We start from the raw sequence: 23429 nt of genomic DNA, 5'->3' as shown, positions 1-23429 counted from the left end.
AACCACAACCTCACCACCACCGAAATTGACGTACTTTCCAAAGGTCTTACCTTCTCCCCAGCCTCCACCCCTAACAATTTCCGGCTATTATTTGACATACAAACTTTCGCCCGCAGACTTAGGTGGACATACTTTTGGGCCAAGAATCCCCCCTCCAAAGCTAATCCTTCTGACATACATCCCAGTCTCCTCCAATTCTGCCCCCCTTCCCCCCATGATCCCCCCTCCCTCCCCAACAACCACCCCCTCGAAAGATACATCACCTCTGTTGTCAACAATGTTTCCGACAGTACATACCTCCAAAACCCCTCTTCCCACCACAATCTAACCCCAGCCCAGCACCAAGCCCTCCGGTCCCTCCGCAACAACCCAGACATCAAAATCCTCCCCGCTGATAAAGGGTCCACCACAGTAGTCATGAACTCCTCTGACTACGTGGCGGAAGCCTCCCGTCAACTCTCTGATTCATCGACCTACAAGCCCACCACGGTTGATTCATCTACCACACACCTAGACAAAATTCGGGATTTTGTCCTCTCCCGAGGACCCCCTGAAGGCCTATCCAATTCCACCATCTCCTCACTCATACCTGACAACCCCCGCACCCCCACTTTCTACCTCCTCCCGAAAATTCACAAACCTAACAACCCCGGGAGACCCATTGTGTCCAGCTACAATTCACCCACTGAACGCATTTCAGCCTTCCTAGACTCTCACCTCCAACCCCTCGTCCAAGCCCTGCCCTCCTACCTCCGTGACACCAACCACCTCCTCAACATCATCCAAAATTTACCATCCCTACCACCCAACACCATCCTCACAACAGTTGATGTCACATCCCTTTACACCAATATTCCCCATGCCCATGGCCTCCGTGCCACGGAATCATTCCTTAACAGCCGACCCAAACCCCACAATCCCAGCACTCACTTCCTGATTCAACTAGCCAACCTTGCACTTACCTGCAACAACTTCTGCTTCGGTGACCAACATTACCTGCAGATACGTGGCACAGCTATGGGTACCCGCATGGGCCCCTCTTATGCCAACCTGTTCATGGGCAGGCTGGAACAGGAATTCCTTGACTCCCAGCAACTGAAACCACTCCTCTGGCTAAGATTCATTGATGACATTTTTCTCCTCTGGACACATGGCGAACCCTCCCTCACAACATTCCTAAACCGACTCAATGAGTTCAGCACCCTCAAATTCACCTGGTTCCACTCCAAAGACCAAGTGACCTTCCTCGATGTGGACATCCACATTGTGGGAGACCACTTGGAAACATCCATACATATCAAACCAACCAACCACCTCCAGTATCTCCACTACTCCAGCTCACACCCCTACCACACCAAAAAAGCCATCCCATTTTCCCTAGCCCTCAGAGGCCAGCGCCTCAACTCATCCCCCTCATCCCGCCAAAACTACAACCTACGCCTGCACCAAGCCCTAACCAACCGTGGCTACCCCTCCACCCTCATCAACAAACAAATCACTAGAGCTAACTCCCACAACCGCACCAAACAACCCAAAACCAACCCTCCAACTCTGATCACCCAATACCACCCTCACATTACGAAAATCAGACATACCCTCCACTCCCTCCTCCCCATCCTGCACAGCGATCCTGAGACCAGAGACATCTTTCGGGAAAAACCCAGGGTCGTCTTCCGTCGCCCCCCCAACCTCCAAAACATCTTGGTCCGAAACACCCCCACCCCTTCCGCACCCCTTCCCCCAGCCCACAGGTGCAATAAACCCAGATGCAAGACCTGCCCCATACTCATCACCTCCCCCACCCTCCTGATCCCTACAGCGGCAGGTGAGTTCACCCTTCACCCTAAGGGCACCTGCCACTCATCTAACCTAATTTACACCCTCATCTGTCAAATCTGCGGCAACTTCTACCTAGGCGAAACCTCCACCCCCTTGAATCTAAGGATAAATAATCACCGTTCCTCCACCCAAAACTCCGATTTCACAGTTGCCATCCACACCAACAGCCATAACACTACCTTCAATAACTGCTTCCGTGTTGCCATCATCCACCTTTTACCCCCCCGCTCTGACACATCTTTCCGTAGGCGATGGGAAAGGGCCTATATAGCAGGCATGCACGCCACTATACCCCCCGGACTCAACCTAGCCAACCAGTAACTCTTTCCTCTCCTCCCCGAAACTACCCACCCACCTGACAGTAAACACTGGCTAAAGTATTTCGTGTTTCCTTTCAACTATTTCTGGCAACACTGACCGTAGAGACGCTACGGTCAGTATTCTGTGCCTCTACTCAAAGTGTCGTCGATCTTTTTTCTACCGTCTCGAAAATGCGACTCAGATCGCGAAATATTGAATTATTTCTATTCGTGTGGTAAGTGTTTACTGTCTCCTTCATTATTTGTATATATATATATATATATATATAAATCAAATAAGGTAAAAGGAAACACTCACCGGACAGTAGGAAAATTCAAAATTTCCTACTGTCCGGTGAGTGTTTCCTTTTACCTTATTTGATTTTTACTTAGCCCTTTTGGCCCTCCTTGCTTTTATCCATTATATATATATATATATATATATATATTTACACATGCACACATTAACAAGTTCTCTTTGGTTACCATGTTGCAAAGGCTCAAGAAATAATATGGTTCACAATTCAATGACTTTGTGGGAGAGTGCGAACTTTTATATAAATGGTTCTTTTTCTGTCCCCATCACCCACTTCATCTGCACCAGAACATCACTATTCATTTACCAGTGTCACATTTTGAACCTGTGAATAGAGCATGTGATAAGTGGAAAAGAGAGGAGACCAACTAGCATGCCCTTCTGCTTGTGCAAAAAGAGAAAAGAGGGGGAAGACTGAGACCCTTCTGGGGCAGAAAAGCTGTAAGGGCAGCAAGCAGACTTGCAACACATGAAAATTACTTTTCAATTTTTGAAAGTATAGAAAGCAAATTAAAATATAGTCTTGCATACATATCCCTGTCATACTCGGCCCCTGCACATGACAGTATCTACATTAAGAACCTTGAGAATTAATGCAATCTTAAAAATTGTTACTGTTTATGAATTTCCTACACTTGATCATATGATGCACAAAACAGATTTATCTTTTTTTCATTAATGCTATAAGTGAAAGTTGTCTGTTTATTCTATTTCTTCAAACATATTCAATTTGCAGTTGGGTTAGTAAGGACAAAATACAAAATTTAGCAACAGCAACTTACCATCTGTCTTTTCATCAAAGTCATCGTCTTCCTTATCATCATCTGTAACAAAAGAGAAAAACACAGTATTTCTTAAAAAAGCTCTTCCTCCTCTAAAGGCTTGGTTGTGTACAAACACTCAACAGGTAAACAAAATGAGAATTTGTGACTGAAATGAGAAACAAAGTATGTCCTTCCCCCCCTGTATTTAAGCATTTGTATCCTCTTGTCATTTAAAATTAAATCCATATAGGACTATCCAGTAGATACATTAACATCCCGATCCAAGGTTAACCCCAATAAAGCTCATCCAGCACATGTACAGGGTGCAGATTTTTGCCTATTTACCTTTTTATTCGTTGGAATTAAAAAAAATATGCTTTTAATGTTTTAAATTCATTTAATGTTGTTTCAAATCTGAAAATGGTCTCTTATAACACACATAAATGCCTATCTTGCATAATCTTGCCTAAAATTGCATTGTTTGGTTCTATATTATTATTATTATTATTATTATTATTGCTTTCCCTATTTTTGCTCCCTCAACAGTATATTGTAGAAAGGAATCTTATTTTCTGAGTGTTCCTTCATCAATTTCTTCTAACCACCATTCACCATTGTTGTTGTGATAAGCCAGAATTTACACTAAAACAAAAAAAATCAAGTAGTCATGTGCAAAAATGCATTGTAACGAACCATACAAAATGTATTTTCTCTATATTTCAAAATCACTTAAAATGTGTATTAAGCATGTAAGCTTAAAGCCCATAGAAATATCACACATGGGACTGAACTAAAACTTGCAAGCTGAGAGCACAGAAAAGCAGCACTGAACAAACAGTAACCAAGCATCTGGATGGAATGTTCTGCACCTGACAACAATGAAGGTAGAGGAGAAACATGGGTCCACTTCTTGTTTCAATGTCTTCAATAGCATTCAGTAAGTGATTGGCAGCTATGGAAAAGTACCTGGTGGACAACTGAAAATATTATGCAGTGGACAATTAACGAAGCTTGAGCAAGATAATCATCATTACACTGTCAGGAAATGAAAGCAGAAAACTACTTACCAGATGGAGCAGAGAAGTCAGAGTTGTAGTCCTCTACAGTCTCCTGCCATGTTGCATCGTCTCTTGCATCAACAGCATCAATATAGTTCACCTGCAGCAAAACAGAAACCCATAAATTAACATTTTACAAAAACATAAAATTTTGAGAAATGATTTCCAAATACAGTAAATCCCAGGGGATCAAGACTCAAGACAGAGTACCTACCCTCCCGCAAAGTATAGGAAGGATCTCCACCAAAAAAAAGGGGGAGGATAGCACATCATCCCCTTGAGATAAATTATTTACACAGATTATTTTGGACTGACAAAATTTCACATAAATTTAATAACAACATTAAGTCCTACTTAAGCACATTATGTCAGCTGAAGCTAAACCTACAATTTTACATGGAACCTAAACCACAGCATTAACCACTCCCTCACAAAAATAAATAAAATGTAAGAGGCATTAGATAATTAATGCAAACAAACACCCTAAGATGGATTAATTAGGTTTATTGTTACATACTCATTGACAGCGAAGAAAGCAAGAAAATTATAGGTCTAATTCTCTGCAAAACTAATTTAATAGAGCTCCAATACCTTCTTGGGGCCACATGATGTTTATTCTTTAATAATAAAATCAATCAATCCCCCCTCACATTTTTGTGCCAAGATAACAAAAGTGGTAGATAAGCTATAAAAATAAAACAATGGTTTTTTTTTTAGGTTTTGTAGCATTTCTTGTAAAAGAAGTGTTCAATTATGAATTCGCTTATATGCATCAACATCAGAAATAAAATATTTTAATTTATTTTCAAATATTAAAAAAAAACTGGACTTTCTTAAGTGCTACAATAGCTATTTGGAGCCACCAACATGCAGTATTAATTTTAAACAGAGACTTTTCTACATGCTACTCTATATTGCCAGACTCCATGTTGCCAGAAAAACCTAAAGTATTCCCTTCATTTCACATAAGCAAAAGTTACAAAAGTGGAATGGAAGTTTCTATTTGGTGTAAAAATTATAGTTTTTAAATCAAATTTGAGATTTTATTCAGCATTATAATACTAAAATGCAATTTTTATATACTGATTTTCAACCTGAAATGTAGTCAATATCTCTATTCACCACAAATATGTGTTTATGAATTATGTTCTAATACCAACTGTGGTTTATAAGGGTATTATTAGTGAACAAACCTGTTTCCGGATACGTTTTCCTTTACCAAGCGTTTTGGCCACTTCTTCTTGATGATGTTCATAATGGTGTCTCAGAAGTTTCACCCAGTAATCTGGTTCTGTGTTCTCTGCATCCTGCTTGATTATCTCAGTGTTCAGCTCCTCCTCCTGTTGCAGAAAGCACAAATAAAATCTATTCAAGAGCAATATACATGCGCATCATGAAACTTCAGAAAAAGATGTCAAAGTCTGTTAAGTCCACTTTACGTTCAGGTAGGATACCAGGATATTGGTTCCAGGATTAAAATTAAAATTATGCAGATCCAAAATTATCAGACACCTATAGATCCATATCCCAAATCCTGGATCTGATATCCAAATCTTCAATCCTGGTTCCAATATCCAACTCTCAAATACAATACTGAAGGGATGGAAAATTATCACCATTTCCCAACAAATTCAGGAAATTTTCAGGACAGGGTGTCTGAAAATATCCAGTTCTACATGCTATCAATTCCTAAACTGATTAATTTTGAATTTATGGAATCCAACCTGACATTTCTAAGAAATTTCTGACACATAGTGCAGAAAACGTAGAGAAAACATATTTAATAATCTGGTACAAACATTTCAGGATCCTACAACACCCACTCCCCCTTTCCCAGTTGCAATATTCACAGAGCAATAACTTCAATAATAATAATAATAATAATAATTAGAAATATATACATAAAAACATGATAGGAGTCAATTCCCAAGACTGAATAAAGTGCACACAGAAAGTTATTAGAAATTGGATTTACTGTTTATGATTATACACAGTATGAAAATAAGTTACCTGCATCTTTTCCCAGAAAAGTTATACAACAGACTGCATATGATACAAGAGAGGGGCACGACACTATGACAGATAAGCGGAGACCTGGGCAGGCCACCCATATCCAATGGAAATGCAAAATCACATCAATTGATTAGCCAATTCAGAGAAACAGGTACAGCAGTAAGCTCACGAGAAGATCCTCAAACAAGGGGAGACTGGGTGCATGGGTAAAGGAAAGGACCGGTCCATTTGCACATTTTAGGGGTAGCAGAAAGTTTTCTGCTGCAGTGTGTCATTTCAGAAAGTTGATTTGTGTCTGCAGAAACAGGTTGTTAATTATTTCTTTCAGTGTCCAGAATAGTTTTGTATTGCTTATCCTGTACATTATTTAGCCTGTATTTCAAAGAAATTCAAAAAGAATATACGGCAACGAGAATGACTGGCATTGCTGCACCTGTTACAGCGAGGCCAGCATGTGTTTCCTACTCAGGGTGCACTCTTCCAAACCTAATAGTGGAGTCGCCTGTCACCACGTCACTTCACTCCTGCCGGGATCTTCTCCTGAGCGGTCAGCTGTATCAGCCATGCAAGTCATGAAAGCATTCAAGACATCCTGCAGTAGTGTCAAGTATTGTCACAGAAGGTTTCTTGCTAGTCTATGCAGGGTAAACAGCTTTGAGTACAGAGGTCCTTCCAAGTCTTTAGTGGTCGCAAGTTGCAAAATGCAACTAGAATTTTCAGACCTTTCAAAGTGGTTCATTATTCTCTTACTCGAAATTTGTAGTCTGTTTTGTCATCAACTAATTCGTATGCGCTAGGAAGCAAACTGCAACTATCAAGGTCCAGTTTCAAGCATAAAAGTGTAATACATACTTGAGTGTAGAAAATTATTGTATGACAATAATTTGATACCATGAAAAAACCCATATACGAGGGGCAACAATTTTTAAAAAATCAGGATCCATCAATAAACACAAATGAAGTAAATCATCTCAAAATACAGACTTTACTGAATGCGTCGAGGTAGCATGATGTCATTAGCTTTGATCGCATGAGCACCAGTTGTTTCAAAATAGCTGTGATTGAAATCCTTGTTAACATAGGGAATTCCTGCTGCTAAAAATCAGAATAGGCGTCAGCGCGCATATGGAGATGTATCCATGGGTGCTAGCAGTGTTAGAAGATGGGTAAAATATTTTAAAGATAGAAACACAAGAATCCAAGATCAGCCTCTGAGTGGTCGCGCACGAACTGCCTATGTAGAACGCAACATGGAAAGGGTTGACATCATCATTAAAGAAGACAAGACAGGTGACTGTGGATACAATTGCAGCATTACTTGAGATAGGACACAGTGCAGTGCAGGAAATGATTGCAAGGTTAGGCTATCGAAAAATTGGTTGCCGCTGGGTCCTATCAATAAATGGACCACAAAGTGCAGGAAAAAAAACACCACCGGTAAAGAACTTCTTTAGAGATATCGCAATGAAGGCGATGATTTTTAGTAGGAGGGTGCCGGCATTGCATCTGTTTGGTTTTGTAAAGGAACAGTTATGAGGCCAATGTTATTAGACGACGGAGGACATACAGAAAGCAGTGTGTCAGTGTCTGCGAGCAGGTGGAACAGAGTTCTACCGTAAGGGTATTTTCAAGCTTCCAGAAAGGTGGGGAAAATATGTACAAAGAAATGGAGACTTTGTTGAAAAGTAAAGAAAAGTCTGTAGATTATGATGTAGTATGTTTTTCTTTAAAACCAAAACTGTTCATGAAAAATTGTTACTCATTACTTTCAGTATGCCTCGCAATTTTAACAGACTGAGAATTGCCATATTCCTATACTTACAGCATCTTTCCCTTCCTTGGTGACATAATTAGCAACCTTGAAGGACGACAGGTACTCGTTGGCCCAGTTTTCTTTCTGCTCAATACCCTCCTTTGATCTATCCAGCAGCCCCTCAATAGCTTTGTCATCATAATGGATGGCTTCATCCTCCTTGCCCTGAAATTGAGAGTAACATTTAAATTTCCATATAATGAGACAAACTGAGTACAATTTACATAACACTGAATAATTCTGATATGCTTCATTCTATTCTGAGATATTAAGTCACATTACATTGATTCAAGATTGCAATATCTTATTAATTGCATCAAGATAACATACAAGTTTTTATATGAAATTCACAAATACTGATGTTGATATTTATTTATCTGCCATGCAAATTATCAAAATATCCATCATAATACTGTATTTGGTAAACAAGAAAAAAGGGGGAACAACAAACCTCTTCCTCTTTGAAGAGCTCCTCTGTACCAAACCGAAGAATGTCATCCAACTCTTGTTTTGTCAGGTTCGGAGCCCTACCTCCCATTCCAGGTCTCACGACCAAATGGGTCAGCATCATCTTCCTCTTGGCTACCTGCGTCACTCTTTCTTCTACAGAGTTCCTTGTCACAAACCGATAGATCATCACCTACAGAGTATTAAAAACAAATGCAAGAAATTATTAACTCTCTCTGACGAGTTTCTACTTAGCTGTAAATGCAATTATAACGTTACAGAGTTTTTCTTTCGTAAATTGTTTAAATAGATTATCCTTCACAAAAATTCTAAGTTAAATTGTGATTCAACCCAGTAGCTTTGCAAAAATATTCAAACAACTTTTTTATCACATTAAGTTAACAAAGTCTTGGGTTCTAATTGAAAAATCTCCAGGCACATGCAACATATATTACAACTAGCACTGAGCTTATACAACTTTTGAACAATAGCAATACTTGTACTGATACCCACAGACACCAATATTTGCAGAATATAACAATTTTAAGAACAGGGTAATTCTCTCACCAGGAAAACCAACCATTCCTCAATAATCTTTTAATTCTTTGTGTAGTACACTATGAAAACTAACATGTACTTATTGTATATATTACAAAACACTGTCTGCTTACAGCATGCTAGAACATATGTTGGAAGTGTCTCTCAGCATCCAAGCACTTTTGTATGAGAATCTGAAAATTGGTGACGGTATGTGCTAGTGTGACATCGGTAATGGCAGCAACCTTCTGCTGATCATGTCATGCCATGCTCACCAATTGTTCATGGCTTATTGGTGTAGTTAACTCCACAAGAAAAAATCAGATCGTGTCAGGTCTGGTGATCTTGGCAGTCACAAGATTCTTCAAATTTAATCTGTCATTGGAATAACTTTCAATTTCCCTCATAACTGCAATGGATATCTGGCACATTGTACCATCTTACTGAAAAGTAACCTTCCATTAATCTGCCATCTGTTAATTGATTCACAAATTCACTGAATATATTCAAGCAACACACTGTAGTCCCGAGCAGAGTTGCTGGTCTCCTAACGGGCACCTCCCTAGGTGACAGATAAGGGAATGCTCACCAGATATGGTGGGTACCTGGGGAATAAAATACCCAGAGCGGAACAAAACCAGACTCTGCTGACTTGCAGTGATTGGAGTTGGCTCTCCAAAGGCTTAGAGAAAGAAAACTTCGATAACAAATTACCTGGTCCTCCAGGTTGGAGGTTGAGAATGGGGTTAACGACCCTATCCCATAAAACAAACATTGTTACGGAACTCAGAAACAATATTAGATGGATGGATTCTATGGAAAGATACAGGCATGGTAAAGGACTACGTAAACGGAAGAATGATATCTACATGGCCACATGGATGTTAGAACATTAAGTAAACCAGGTGCACTGTAAAACCTAAAGGAGGAAATGGAAAAATACAGAATAAAGCAGCAGCATTGCAGGAGATCAAGTGGCAAGGAAATGGAATGTTACCTACTGGGGATTATACATTAATGTATAGTGAAAGCAGTGGAAGTACAAGAGGTGGCACAGAATCCCTACTAAGCAATAAATATAAAACTGTAGTAAAAAAACTTCACAACAATAAATCAGAGACTATGTACATTGAGAATGAAAGCCAGGTTCTTCAACATTACCTTAGTACTATGTGTATATGCCCCAACGGAAGAGGCAGAAGATGATGAAAAAGATGGATTCTACCAGCAGTTGGAACAGGTAATAGATCGTATACCAAAACATGACATTAAAATAATAATGGGAAATTTTAATGCCAATGTCGGACGTGAATAAGCATTACAACACTATAGGAAAGGAAAGTTTGCATGAATTTTCAATTGATAATGGTCTGAGACTGATAGATCTGCCTATGTGTAACTTAATAGTAAATTAGACGCACCTGGCATCAAAGGAAGAATGTGAGGAAAATAACATGGTGCTTACCCGATGGTGTAACACAAAACAAAATTGACCACCATGTGCTGATAGAAGACATGCCTCTGATATACTACAAGTAGATAGCTGTCGAGGAGCAGACAGTGATTCGGACCATTATTTAGATCGCATTAAATACAGAGAGTGAATAGCCACATATAGGGATGGAAGAAGAGGGAAGGTGACCTCAAGGTGTGATGATGAGAAGTTAAAAAGAGATGAAGCAATTGCCAACCATTTTCGTTTAATGGTAGGCAACCAACTTGAGCAAAGAAGTCAAAGGTGGGAAAGCAAAAGTATCGAAGGGAAATGGAGTATAATTAAGAAGATACTACATGAAACAGCACAGGAAGTGCTGGGAGAGAAGACAAAGATCCGAATCGTTTGATGAGGAGTGTAGAACAGCAATAAAGAAATTAGGCATGAAACAGAATGTTTAATAGAAAAACCAGGTATAACACAGAACAATATAGACTAAAAAGAAGAAGACAGAGTGTGCAGGAGAAAGAAACGGTACTTTGAGGCAGACTGGATTGAGGAACTTGAAGAATATAATAGTAATCAGCAAGTAAGGAAAATGTACATGAGGGTGAAGGATATAAGGAAAGGCTTCCAACCGAAGACAGCTTTCTGTAAAGACCAAGTATGAAACCTAATAGGGTAAAAATTAGATCTTAGAGAGATGGGCAGAATACTTCAGTCAGATACTTAATGTGGAAGATGGGTCCCAAGATCTAGAATTGAGTGATGGAGAGGAGTACCCAGAAGAGGACATGATGACGAAACCGGAGCATCTCCAACACTAGAAGAAGTGACAACAGCTATTAAGAATAACAAAGCCCCAGGGATAGATAATATCACTGCTGAGATGGTTAAGAACAGAGGAAACCAACTAATAAATATATACACAAATTGTTATCTGATAGATATATGGGAATATGAACAGATGCCCGATCAATAGTATGGCAATAATCTGTCCTATACATATAAAGACGATAAAACCTGCTGTGAGAACTATAGAGGTATAGCCCTACTAAGCGTAATATACAAAGTGCTTGCAAAGATCCTAGCGGCAAGATTATCACAACTCACTGAAGGAATAATAGGGGATTATCAGTGAGGTTAGATCCACTACAGATCAAATCTTCATGGTTAGGCAGATAATGGAGAAATGTTATGAATATAACATTAATATTCATCAGTTATTTATAGACTTTAAGCAGGCATATGACAGTATCATACAAGTAAAATTGTATGAGGCAATGAAGGAGCTAGGGATCCCAAGCAAGCTAATAAGATTAACCAGAATGACGCCAAGGGGGTACTAAATACAAGGTGAAGATTGAAGGAGAGCTCACAAGAGAATTTGCAGTGAACCAAGGTTTGAGACAAGGAGATGTTGTTCAATATAGCTTTAGAAAAGATCATGAGAAAAATTAATCGAACATTTACAAGTAAGTTTTGCAGAAATAATTTAGTAACTCACTTACATCATCTTATAATTGACCGTGTTGATTACTGCTCTGAATTGTTAGAATTTTCAACTATCGTTATTCGTGGGAATCATTAAGAGTATTGGCACTAATATCAGTAGGTAAGCAGTAGGGATGGGCTGATATGAAAATTTAGCTGATACAGATAAAGTACCGATATAAAATTTATCAATAACAGATAATCTACTGATTTGATATAAAATTCCAAATGGTCCTTGAATAACCTGAGTGGTTCATTGACCTCCTTAATAATGTGTGTTTCGATGTGACTGAAGTGCAAAAGAAGTTGCATATTTAGACATTTACTTTTCAAAAAAGTAGGACATGGAGATTATCCATAAAAATTATAACAAAATCATAGAATTTTGCACTAAACTATAAGATATTTATATATACATCAGATAGGTAAAATAATCGGTATTTTTTCCGATATACAGATATGCCTATATCAGCCCATACCGATAGAGTACTGATTAATCTGTACCATCCGTACATATAATCAAGCATACCTTCCTTGCTTGTCCTATACGATGAGCACGAGAGAAAGCTTGAATATCATTATGAGGATTCCAATCAGAGTCAAAAATTATAACTGTGTCAGCTGTTGCCAAGTTTATCCCAAGACCACCAGCTCTGGAAAAAAGCATTAAACACAGCCATTAAAAAGCACAATTCAAAAATATTACTATGAAATGACATTCTTAATTATAGCATTACTTTTCTTAAATAAAATGTATTTCCCAGCACAAACCATTCTTAGTACTAGGTAACTTCTAGGACCAATCCACTCTAGATTAACATGATGCCATCCAGCGATGCGCAAGGTTCAAGAACACCGTGCGCAAAGCCCCCGAGAAACCTGAGATTTCGGGTTCTGGGGGGAGTATGGTTGCACTTGTTCACAAATACTTGGAGTTACAGATACAGGAAAACCTCGTTAATACGATATTGGTTAAATATGAAGTACCCTTTAATCCAACGTTCTTCCCATTTCCCAGTCGATAAGATAGGATTTATAATGTATTTCAGTATGGATAAATCGAAATATGGATAATTTTGATTACGAAGTTGTTTAACCTTTTGGAGCCCAAGGCCATTTTCACAGGTACCTGAGCCGATTTTGAGCAAAATGCAGTTTCAATTAAATGAGTGTAGATCGGAGGCTAACTGCCCTAGAGAGATGAATGATATACCGTTGTACGCGGAATAAACCAGAGATTCAGACTATATAAAATTTATGCACATTCGGCGTATATGTGGTAGGGGGGAGAACCCCCAAAATTCCAAAATTTCGGGAAAAAGCACTTTTTCTTCAATGGCAATTCATTTAGATTCCTAAGGAAATATGATTGGATCTAGTTCGATTATTTTTAATCTGAAGTTTTTTCACAGACGCTATATCATTTGGTTATCAGAATGAAGCTGAAAATGCACAAGGTAAATTGATCATTTGTTTTTCTATGGGCAAATAGGGCGATATTTTACTCACTGACAGACAAATATTTGTGTCAAATCTATTGTGTGGGGCGAGGGGGGGGGGCGAAGTGGGAAAAAATGATTCTTCTACGTGAGGCAAAGAATATTTTCTCTATGCACATTGCGTAACTCATATGTTGTAAAGTGATGGGACCAGGAAAAATGCATGAATAAACGAGAGGTGCGCCGGCAATATTTTCTGAGAGCAGCCAAATTTAGTGCACATCTAAATGCGTATTTGGGCCAAAATAGCAAGGGGGCTGCCCAAGCATGGTGCTGATTAGATCACCTTCAAATTGGCAAAAATCTAAGAATATGTGGGGTAAAAGCAGCTCGAGCATGGTGCTGATCACACCATCTCACACATCCCCCTCTATATATATGTGCATCACAGCATGGTGCAAATTGCATGTGGAACTACCTTCACCCTTTTCTCATTTGCAAGGGGGGGGGGGGCACACTTGCTTTCTCATGCCCCCTATGGCATCATCACTAAGGTGTAAATCAAAAACCCTGAGACCTTCTGTAAACAAACGGTCTCACCGATTCGATGTATCACTCCGCGTCAGCTGATTCATGACCGCAATCATCTGCTGTTACACTCATAGTTCGCCGCACTTATTCATTTTATATAAGAGCCTCTGAATGTGAGAACCCGCTCTCAAAACATAAGACGAATATGCAGCCGCATACAATGTTACTCTCCCGGTCATTCTCTCTTTCATAACCCTTAAAACTGCAGACACTGACACACCACTGCACTGGGATACGAACTTAACCACTTCATTTACTGGTTTCTCAGGATACCACTGACAGAACGTTACATAAATATTGAGTAGAATCTGTTTCTCACCCCCTTTTCAAAGGCTGTCCTTGCTGGTGTTTTGAAAACAAGTTCGGAGAACACGGAGACTTTCCCGCACGCATAGAACTCTCAATGTTATTTTTCTAAGGATAAGTCAGGCAATATTACTAAGTTGCACTACTTCCTTGCTGTTCACATGATTATTTTTAGAAAATAACCAATGTTATAAAATATCATTATGTACACGAATCTCTAAGCTCATTGAAAGTTACAATGCATATTACTACAAAATGTTCACACCTATCTTTCCTTGCCATGTCACCAAGTTATTTTACGAAGTGCACTATATTTGGTGGAACAAAATCGTTATTAGGATGCTTGTCAAAGTTTCCAACCGCAATAAATTTACGAACTTTTTGTCTTGTTTTGATCATCATCATCAATATATTTATTGGACTTACAGCAATGCATATGGCTGTTTATGCCCATTATATATTATATTTACATAAGATACAATTTACATAAAATCTACAAACAAATTTCAAATACACTCCTATCTATATCATCCTTAGAAATATACATTACCATGTTATATCATTTTGTCTAAAAAAATGCAAGTAAAATATATTCAATTCACATGCAAGAAAGAAGCCAAATTTATGGGAAATGATTACTGGTGCAAAGAGTTAACCATAAAGGTGAAGCAATAAGTAGAAAAAGAAAGAGCATTGGGTTTAAAGTGAGACGTCATTTGCGGCAGCGTATCCCATACTACAAATTGGCCATTGTTTTACCTTACGTAATGAATCCTGTAACAACGCTGGATTTTCGTGTGGATTATTTTACTTCTATGAGTTTGCAATGCTTTCTGCATGCAGGTGGTTTTGTTTACAGAAGGTCTCAGGGTTTGTGATTTGACATATAGTCTTGTAATTACTGACAAGTGCTAAGTATTTTTGCCCTGATTTTCTTACTCGTGTGGAAGTGAGAGCCCCTTATACAAGACATCTTAACCAATTAACATAATGGCAATAAGCGATCTCCCATCTCCTTTCCTCTGCTTTTTGAACCTGAATATGGACATTCAATGAACATAGCATATGGCCAGTAAAAATAAAAATAATAAAGCTCATCCCCCCCCCCCCAGAAGCTCATTAATCTGCCACTGTGCAAAACTATGCAGTAATTGAAAGATTCAACCCTTTTCTTTCTTTAATGTCCGGCCTCGGATATCTTGCTCATATGTCGAAAGCATTGACAGACAGCATGGGAGAGCATCTCGTCAGTGATCTTTGTCCCCCTTCCCTCCTCCTTTCTTCCTGCAACTTTGGCCCGAAATGAGCACACTTCTGATAAGACTTGTTCAACTGCATTGTCGCCCCTCCACCTCCCGTTTGTCTCCCCCTTCCCCTTCCTCCCCTTACAAACCGGTCGGACGGGTGTCTGCGAGCAGCAGGCAGCTGGCAACAGGCACCAATGTTTTGTCTCGAGGCTCCAGAGCAATGACTTAATTCATTCTAAAGGGTAGAAAAATGGCCTTGTTTTGAATCTTGCCTCAAAGGTTATTTTGCTTTGACAATAGGAAACACGAGCACCAGATACCAGTGAGGAGTTAAAAAAAAAAAGACAACCTATTTTTTCTTCTTCTTGTTCTTCCATTTGATAAACACCTTGAACAAACAAAGCACTGCAGGAAGGAAATGCACATGATGCTATGAATAATATAATCCCCATTATCGGAACGATTCACATGCTGAAAATAAATCACGCAATATTAAACGTTGACGGGACGACAAAAAAAAGAAAGAAAAAGGAAACACATTATTTAAGAGGAAACTATTGGTGGAAGGGGTGTTTGCCCTCTGCAAGACTTCTAATTCCAATAATAAATCGTCAATTAACAATCAGTGGTGTGCCCAAAAGGGGTTGATGGTGGTCATAAGCCCCCTTTCCCTCTGCCCAGTATTTCTAAAAAAATGTCAAATGCAGGAAAAGATTGCAAAGTGAGGACTGACTACTATAAAAAGTATAGGTAACCCTATATACCCTTTCAAAAATCCTGCACACGTCACTGATAATTTATTGCGACGTCTAAACATGCATAAGTTTGACAAAGCTTGTTTTTTTTCACTTCATGCTGTTGGGCTGATCGGGACTGGATACATATGCAGCTCAAAGTGGAATTTGAACCATTCTGCATATCTTCAGGACACTTTGATTACAGTATATAAAGATGCTTCGTGCCCAGTTATAAATGATCACCCCCCCCCCAATTACACGGGACTTCTAATTTAGCAACTAATTACCAGTTTACAGAGTAAACTGAGATCTCACACAATCAGATGCATGTAGCAGATAGAAGCAGTCATCCACCGTCCCTACACTCGAAAGTGGGTCCCGTTAATCAGTCATTGACTTTCAAGTCTTCCTTTTTTTCCTTAGAAATTAATTATCATACTTCTTTCCCATTGTTAAATAATTTTTGACACAATATATCTCCTAAAAAGTCAATTGTGTAGTCCTTTCTTACAGACACTTGCGTTTCGCCCCTTCCTTATGCTTTTCCGCTTTTTAAGATTCCGGCAATGTAAAATCGGGGTTTGACTGTATTCCTAAATCCAACAATAAATTGTCAATTAACATGAGAGTGAATAACGGTTACCCATTTTTATATCTGAAAATGCGTAAGTGTTTTGAGTTCATTTTAGCTGATGAGCTAATCGGGACTAAATATACAGTATAAAGTGGAATCCAAACCAGAGTGATTATCTAGTGCGGTGCTGTTTAATGTGTCCTAGGATGCACATTCAGTGGAAACAGATCGCAAGTTGCATGTTTCCTCTTTCAGGATGGATTACAATGCAAGTTGAGGAAGTCTGGATTGCTCCCTGGAAAGGGGGAGGGGGGGGTGAATGTGAAGTTGACTGAAGCAAAGAAAACGTGACTTTTTTTACGATGTGTTTTAGATAGCTGAACCAGAATGAAATTTACAGCCTGGAGTTGTTGTTTTTTTCTCCTGGGTGCCGAGAAAGGTGGTGTTGTCTCCCAAGAGAATCTTATCTTGACAGTTAATCCTGTAACGAACAATGTTCTAGTGAACCCACATAAAATGCAATATTCATTCTGTCCGATTATCCCAGTCTTTTGCAATAAACGAGAGGTTGTTTTCTTTTCCATAGGTCTCTGTGCAAACGGGTTTCTTATGAACTAGAATTGTAAGAATTTCGTGGAAGGGCAACGACTGTTCACAACTGAAAGAAAATATAGTTTTTTAAAATACTTTTTTGGTGAAAACTATTTCATGTTCTATTTTCCTTCCCACAACATGCATCCTGTGCATAACAGGTTGTATAATTATGCAGGATAAATGGTGTTACCGTACCTTGGAATCTTTATGTCCACGTAAGCTCACGTGACCTCATTTTGTGTAACATTTTTTACACTTTCTTTAAAACTTACAATATTATTATATAGCACACATAAAGCTTATTTTTCTGAGCTACTACCAAGTATAAAACATCCATTGTGGGGGTAATTTATACTCTACTTTATATACACCTGAAAAACAGGTGCCATCTTGAAAAGTTTGGATAACTCAAAGTCGTTTAATTCAAAGTTGACATTTTCTTGATCCCTTGAACTTCGTATTAACAAGGTTTTCCTGTATAATCTTGTACACATTAGCATACATTGATACTTGTGTTAATACAAAGTAAGGAAGCTGTTATAAGTGGCATTATTTTCTCGTTTACAGCATATGTTAGATCCACAATAGCATAAATCAAAGTCCGACAACAAATAGATTTCCATAAATATATACCGTATTTACGCGTGTATAATGTGCGTGCGTGTATAATGCACAAAAAAAAATTATCTCGTGTATAATGCGCAGTATAATCCATGTTCAAGAAATGGATTTCTTAGTTGTAGGTCATAAAGCTGTTGCTATGCCAATCAAGAGCTAGTGACATCATACCTATTCAATGAGTCACCTGTTGCTATGTGGACCAAGAGGAGAATATCCTCTTGTGTAAACAGTAAGTCACCAATGCAAGCCACCTCCCCTCTCCCTCCACTGTGTTTAGCATCCCAAAGCTTTCACTCTTTAACCACCTTATTTATTCTGTAATAGTAGGGAGGAAGATCAAAATTACATTATGGATTTGCAGTGCTCGAGAAGTTATTTTCTGTTATTTCTCATCCAACAAATATCGCTGATACACATCCCATGTGATGGGAGGTGCATCCTCGAAGTCTGCCAAAACAGCACTGCTTTTCTTGTGCCACAGAACATTATATTACAAAGTGAAAAATCGTGTATAATGGCCTTTAAATTATTATGCGTGGTTTTGCTCATTTTCTCTTTACTTTTTCTAAAAAAAAAAAACCTTCAAAATATATACTTTTTCCATGACTGACGTAACGCTCAGTACTGTCAAACTAGCAGTAGGCAGGCCAAGATTTCTTTCATCAAGGCATTTACACAATCCATATATGTCATACTATTTGGCCAGTAATACATTTTAATTATTATTTTCTTTCTCCTTATCTTTTTTTTCATCCAAAGTACCACAAAAATCAGAACGTTCCTTCATTTTGTGACGAGTTTATTTCAACTGCATTCACATTAGTGTCGCCATCTTGAATGAAATACTGTTGCCAAATTCAGAAACTACAGAATTCAAGCTTTACAATGATATATAACATGATAGGGTTCCGTAAACATGAAAAAAAAAATCCGTGCATAATACGCACCAAAGTTTTTGGGTGCAAAAATTTGGGAAAAAAGTGCGCATTATACATGAGTAAAAACAGTATAAAATAAAATGTCAGTGCTTGCTGCTAAGGAGAACATCTGTACCAATAATTAAGCAAGTACAAACAATTAAAGGTATCTTAAAATGTTTCAGAACATTTAAGTTCACACTGTTTAGAATTATTTCCTGTTACTATTAATTTTTCAGGTATGTGAAAATAATTCACACACAATTCACATCACTGTTTGACATAATTCCCACAATAAAATCCTTCTTGAGTTTGAAAATTCAAACAATACGTGCAATCAAAATATGAAATGACAAATGGGTTAAGAATGCCTAACAAAAGGTTCTTCTAAGATGCAAATGCTAAACAGTTGACTTCAAAATTTACAGATATTATCATGTTCCTAAGTGACAACAAGTTGGAACTGCAATTACTACATAACCGCAATATGCTCCACTAATTGGTACTAATCTGTACGTTCACGCATCCCCTGGTAAATTTTTAATTTTTTTTTTACAAACTCCTACTGAGGATAATTTACGTGATAATTAATTAGCATTTGAATTCCATTTCATTACACAAAATTTCATCTTTGTAGCATGTGTAGTTTCCCAAGTAGCCACATCAATATAATTATGTTTTATTAAAAATATTTTTTGGCATTTTATCCAAGAATGTTTAGGCTTATTGGTCAAATTACTTTATGTTGGGTATTTGACAAATTGATATCAGTCCAGCAAATTTTGTTTTATGACTCTTTTGGTTTCGTAACAGTCACATAACAGTATTTGTTTTTCAGCTTTTTCTGATTATTACCCCACAAATATAATGCAAAGAAAGAGTACATTTCATGAACAGAACTATAATAAATGCATAAAAAACAAACAAGATATGCAAAGAGAAAATGGTGGAAAGCAAGGTGAGAAACCCTACCAAAACGTAGGACTTTGTTTCTAGAGTCAGGTTTCTTCCAGACTGGCACTGACATTGACCACACTTGTTAATGCTAATGGAGGTGTATAGCTAGTATAGGTACTTAAGCTGCCTATTTCAAATTACACAATTATTGTGAATAAAACAATGTTGTGTGCTATATGCAGGTCTCTAATGTTTACCCTCCAAACTAGCCACTATTTTATGTACTACTGTGCAATGAAATAAGAATCACATATTGAAATGTCGCATATGTATATGCATTTTAGGGAGGTTTCAGGCTGAAGCAACAAGCAACATGAGACAAATCTCACTTGGGAATGAGCCAATCAACAGCAAAGTTTTACACCATAATGGCATAACAGACTGCACAATTCAAGTTCAATTGGTGAAATCCTGTGTGTTGTGTGTCGCTTCAGTGTGAAATGTCCCTTACATTATCGCATGTTTTTTTTTTTTGCCTATCCAGATTAATCACATCAATAAGGAAGCTGATTTGTTACATACAACATACAGTATTCCAAATAGCAGAGATCATAAATCGTTACTTGCAAGAAATATGAGCCCACAAATGACCTATCTTATTCAGTGTTACTCACCTGGTTGACAAAAGGAAGACAAACTGGGGAGCATTTGGTGCATTGAATCTGTCTATAGCCTCTTGCCTTAATGCTCCAGTTATGTTTCCATCAATCCTCTCATACTTGTAGCCTTCACCTTCAATGAAATCCTCCAAAACATTAAGCATTCTTGTCATCTGGGAGAATATTAGGACTCTGGAAGCAGATGGGAATCAAGATTAATTAATGTTAACTCTTTCCAGGATGGCAAATTTATATCAGTATGTACATTTGTTGCATGGAATAATCGAGAGCCTACAAAAATTGATATATTTCAGTTCCTGTTATCTCACGTGTTCTACCTGATATTGATTTGGCTTTTTTTTAATGATTTCCAGTATTGGTATTTTCTGTACCACATGGTATAATTTTTGTACCCCTATTCAGCATGAGCATTGTTGGTCCATGAAATGGAAAATACCTTTAAAGAGTTTATGCATAAAAATGTACATATATTAGCATTGAACGAAACTTAACATACACATCGGTTATATAAATTGTTGTCAGTACTGTTTTGCAATAAAACAATGCATCTTCAATCACAAGTAGTAACAATACACAAACATCTGTACCCATTGGCATGCGCAAGAGGAGCGAGGGAAGATTGGTAGATGTCAGAACTCCCTGTGGACCAGCATTCCTACAAGAACATCGAATGAAGAGAATGGCAAAACATGGGACTGACCATTACAAAAATTCTGGACATACTCTGACCAAAATACAACTGCATTAAGTGAAGTTATTGCTTCTTGAAATATGCCTATGGTGGAGGTGAAATCAGCATCAAGACGTGACATTGCAAAAGTTTCCAATGATCACTGCTATAGCCCACCAATTGATGAGCAGGGTTGCTACGATCTTTTGATTATGAAATTCCCTGACATTTCCAGTCCAAAAATGTTGTTTTTTTCTCCCAGACATGCTTATTGTCATGATTTTTTACTTCTGAACCTTGCATTCTTCAATTAAACATACAGGTCTGTTAATTATTAAGAATATTCACTTTCACCATATTTTTCTAAAGCAAATTTCATTCTACATGCACAAAAGTAGGTCAACCCACTTTGGTTATTAATCAGTATAGCTGGACTACAACTTTTACTTTGATATTCTCTCTAAAACCTAGTATGGAAAAGTGAAAATTAAATATATAAGTCAAAGAACCAAAATTAAGAGGAACCATAATTGTACCAGACTGAGAATCATAAGGATGAGAGGAACAAGTTTCTGAATTGAATCTTTTTGAGAAATGGAATTACAAGAATTGAATCTGGAAGTGGAAATTAATCACTTATTCATTTTGCAACTTTTTCTCTTGCAGATTCCAAAATGCACGTAAATTCAAGATGATTGGCAAATTCCCGGACATTTCCCTGTTCTCCAGGTTTTACAGATGTGTAACAACCCTGATGAGCCATTAAAAATATCTGCATATCTACTGGTACCTTGTGAATGACACTTTGGCGATCTCTGGTTTAGTGGCTAAGGCTGGCACATTGCAGTTTAGGTGTTTCGGTGGAGGACCAGTTCCAATTAGCCTACCATGCACAAAATTGATAAACAAAAAAACAACACAATAATCACTTCAGAAAATACAAAGAATAAGTCTCTCTCTCACCTATGTCCCTGCTCCTTTAACTTCTTCAGCATCTTTGAGAGGAGCACCAGCTTCCCTGATGCCTTGGTCAGGGCAGTGATTTCATAAATGCCACTTTGAGTGAGAGGGGCCTCTTCAGCTGCAGAGGGAAACAAATATGGGTGGTTGCAGCACTTCCTTAGGTCCATAAATATGTTCAGTAGAGATACCTGTAAAAACAGATGCGTTGAAATAGAAATAACAGAGAAAATTCATATACTTGGGCCCAAGCTTACATAGGATATTCCCATACATGGCAGATATTTTATCAAAATGCCAATAAAGGGGAAATGTTTCTCTCTTGAATGTCCTTAATACTGCAATGCATAAAAATCAATCAACACAATTAATTCAAATTAAATCACTGTTACTGTAAATACAAGAGCCACATTAAGACCAAACTTTACACAAAATTTTTCATGTTTCCATTGTATTTCCATAGATTTCAAAAATATTTCTTAGCTTTCTTAATTGTTAACAACCATTAATTTATTTTCTAATTAGATTTAAAAAGTCTTTGTTAATTTTATAGATTTACTGTTTAAACTTTTCCACAAATATACATGATTCAGTAATAATTAAAAATGCTAATATTAATTCTAGGGCTGAACCAATACCGATGTATCGGTATCTGTTGATATTTTTGCACAGATACTAACCAATACCATTGTTTTTGAGTCACTAGAGGTGCGGCCGAACCAATTGTCTTTCCCCATTTCAAAGTTTTGTTCACCTTTTACCTTTGTTAAAATAAACCTGTACTCAAGTTTCCCGGGAACAGCAAGTGCATGACACAAATACACTGCTCCACAAAACTCAAGCAACTCTGTACAACGTGGAGTAGGTGACATGTGGTGCCCATTCAACACTTGTATGAGACATGTAGAAACATAAACAAGCACAGACAGTTCAAGTGCCCTCTATAACGTGTGAGCAGCACCTTATAAACAAAGATTAACATCTTGTGCCTGCCAGTGAAAACCACAGCCTAGTATTGTCCCAGTCCTCATGCTGTGAATTGGTGGTTCGTGCATGGGATATCAAGTGTAGACACCTTGAAATGAATCATAGACATCATTTGAGTGACGTTGACCGAGGTCGAATAATTGGACGACTGGAAATGGGTTAGTCCCAAGTGGAAGTGGCACGTGAATTCAATG

General features: G+C 38.0%; 1 protein-coding gene across 1 annotated transcript in view; it reads right to left on the bottom strand.

The window, feature by feature from the left end:
- Positions 1 to 23429, bottom strand: part of LOC145986587 (ATP-dependent chromatin remodeler Mi-2-like) — a 127472-nt gene that overhangs the window by 36542 nt on the left and 67501 nt on the right. The window contains exons 19-26 of the mRNA XM_083120765.1: positions 22252 to 22439; positions 20613 to 20789; positions 12545 to 12668; positions 8554 to 8742; positions 8112 to 8267; positions 5470 to 5616; positions 4286 to 4376; positions 3237 to 3278 (exon numbers count right to left, since the gene is read on the bottom strand). Coding sequence (XP_082976891.1) covers positions 3237 to 3278; positions 4286 to 4376; positions 5470 to 5616; positions 8112 to 8267; positions 8554 to 8742; positions 12545 to 12668; positions 20613 to 20789; positions 22252 to 22439 — 1114 coding nt within the window. The remainder of the gene's footprint in view (positions 1 to 3236; positions 3279 to 4285; positions 4377 to 5469; positions 5617 to 8111; positions 8268 to 8553; positions 8743 to 12544; positions 12669 to 20612; positions 20790 to 22251; positions 22440 to 23429) is intronic.

This window comes from Lepisma saccharinum, chromosome 4, assembly GCF_977018435.1.
Source record: "Lepisma saccharinum chromosome 4, izLepSacc3.1, whole genome shotgun sequence".
Taxonomy (NCBI): Eukaryota; Metazoa; Arthropoda; class Insecta; order Zygentoma; family Lepismatidae; genus Lepisma; species Lepisma saccharinum.
Note: the sequence above shows the minus strand (reverse complement) of the source record. Positions and strands in the feature narration are given on the sequence as shown.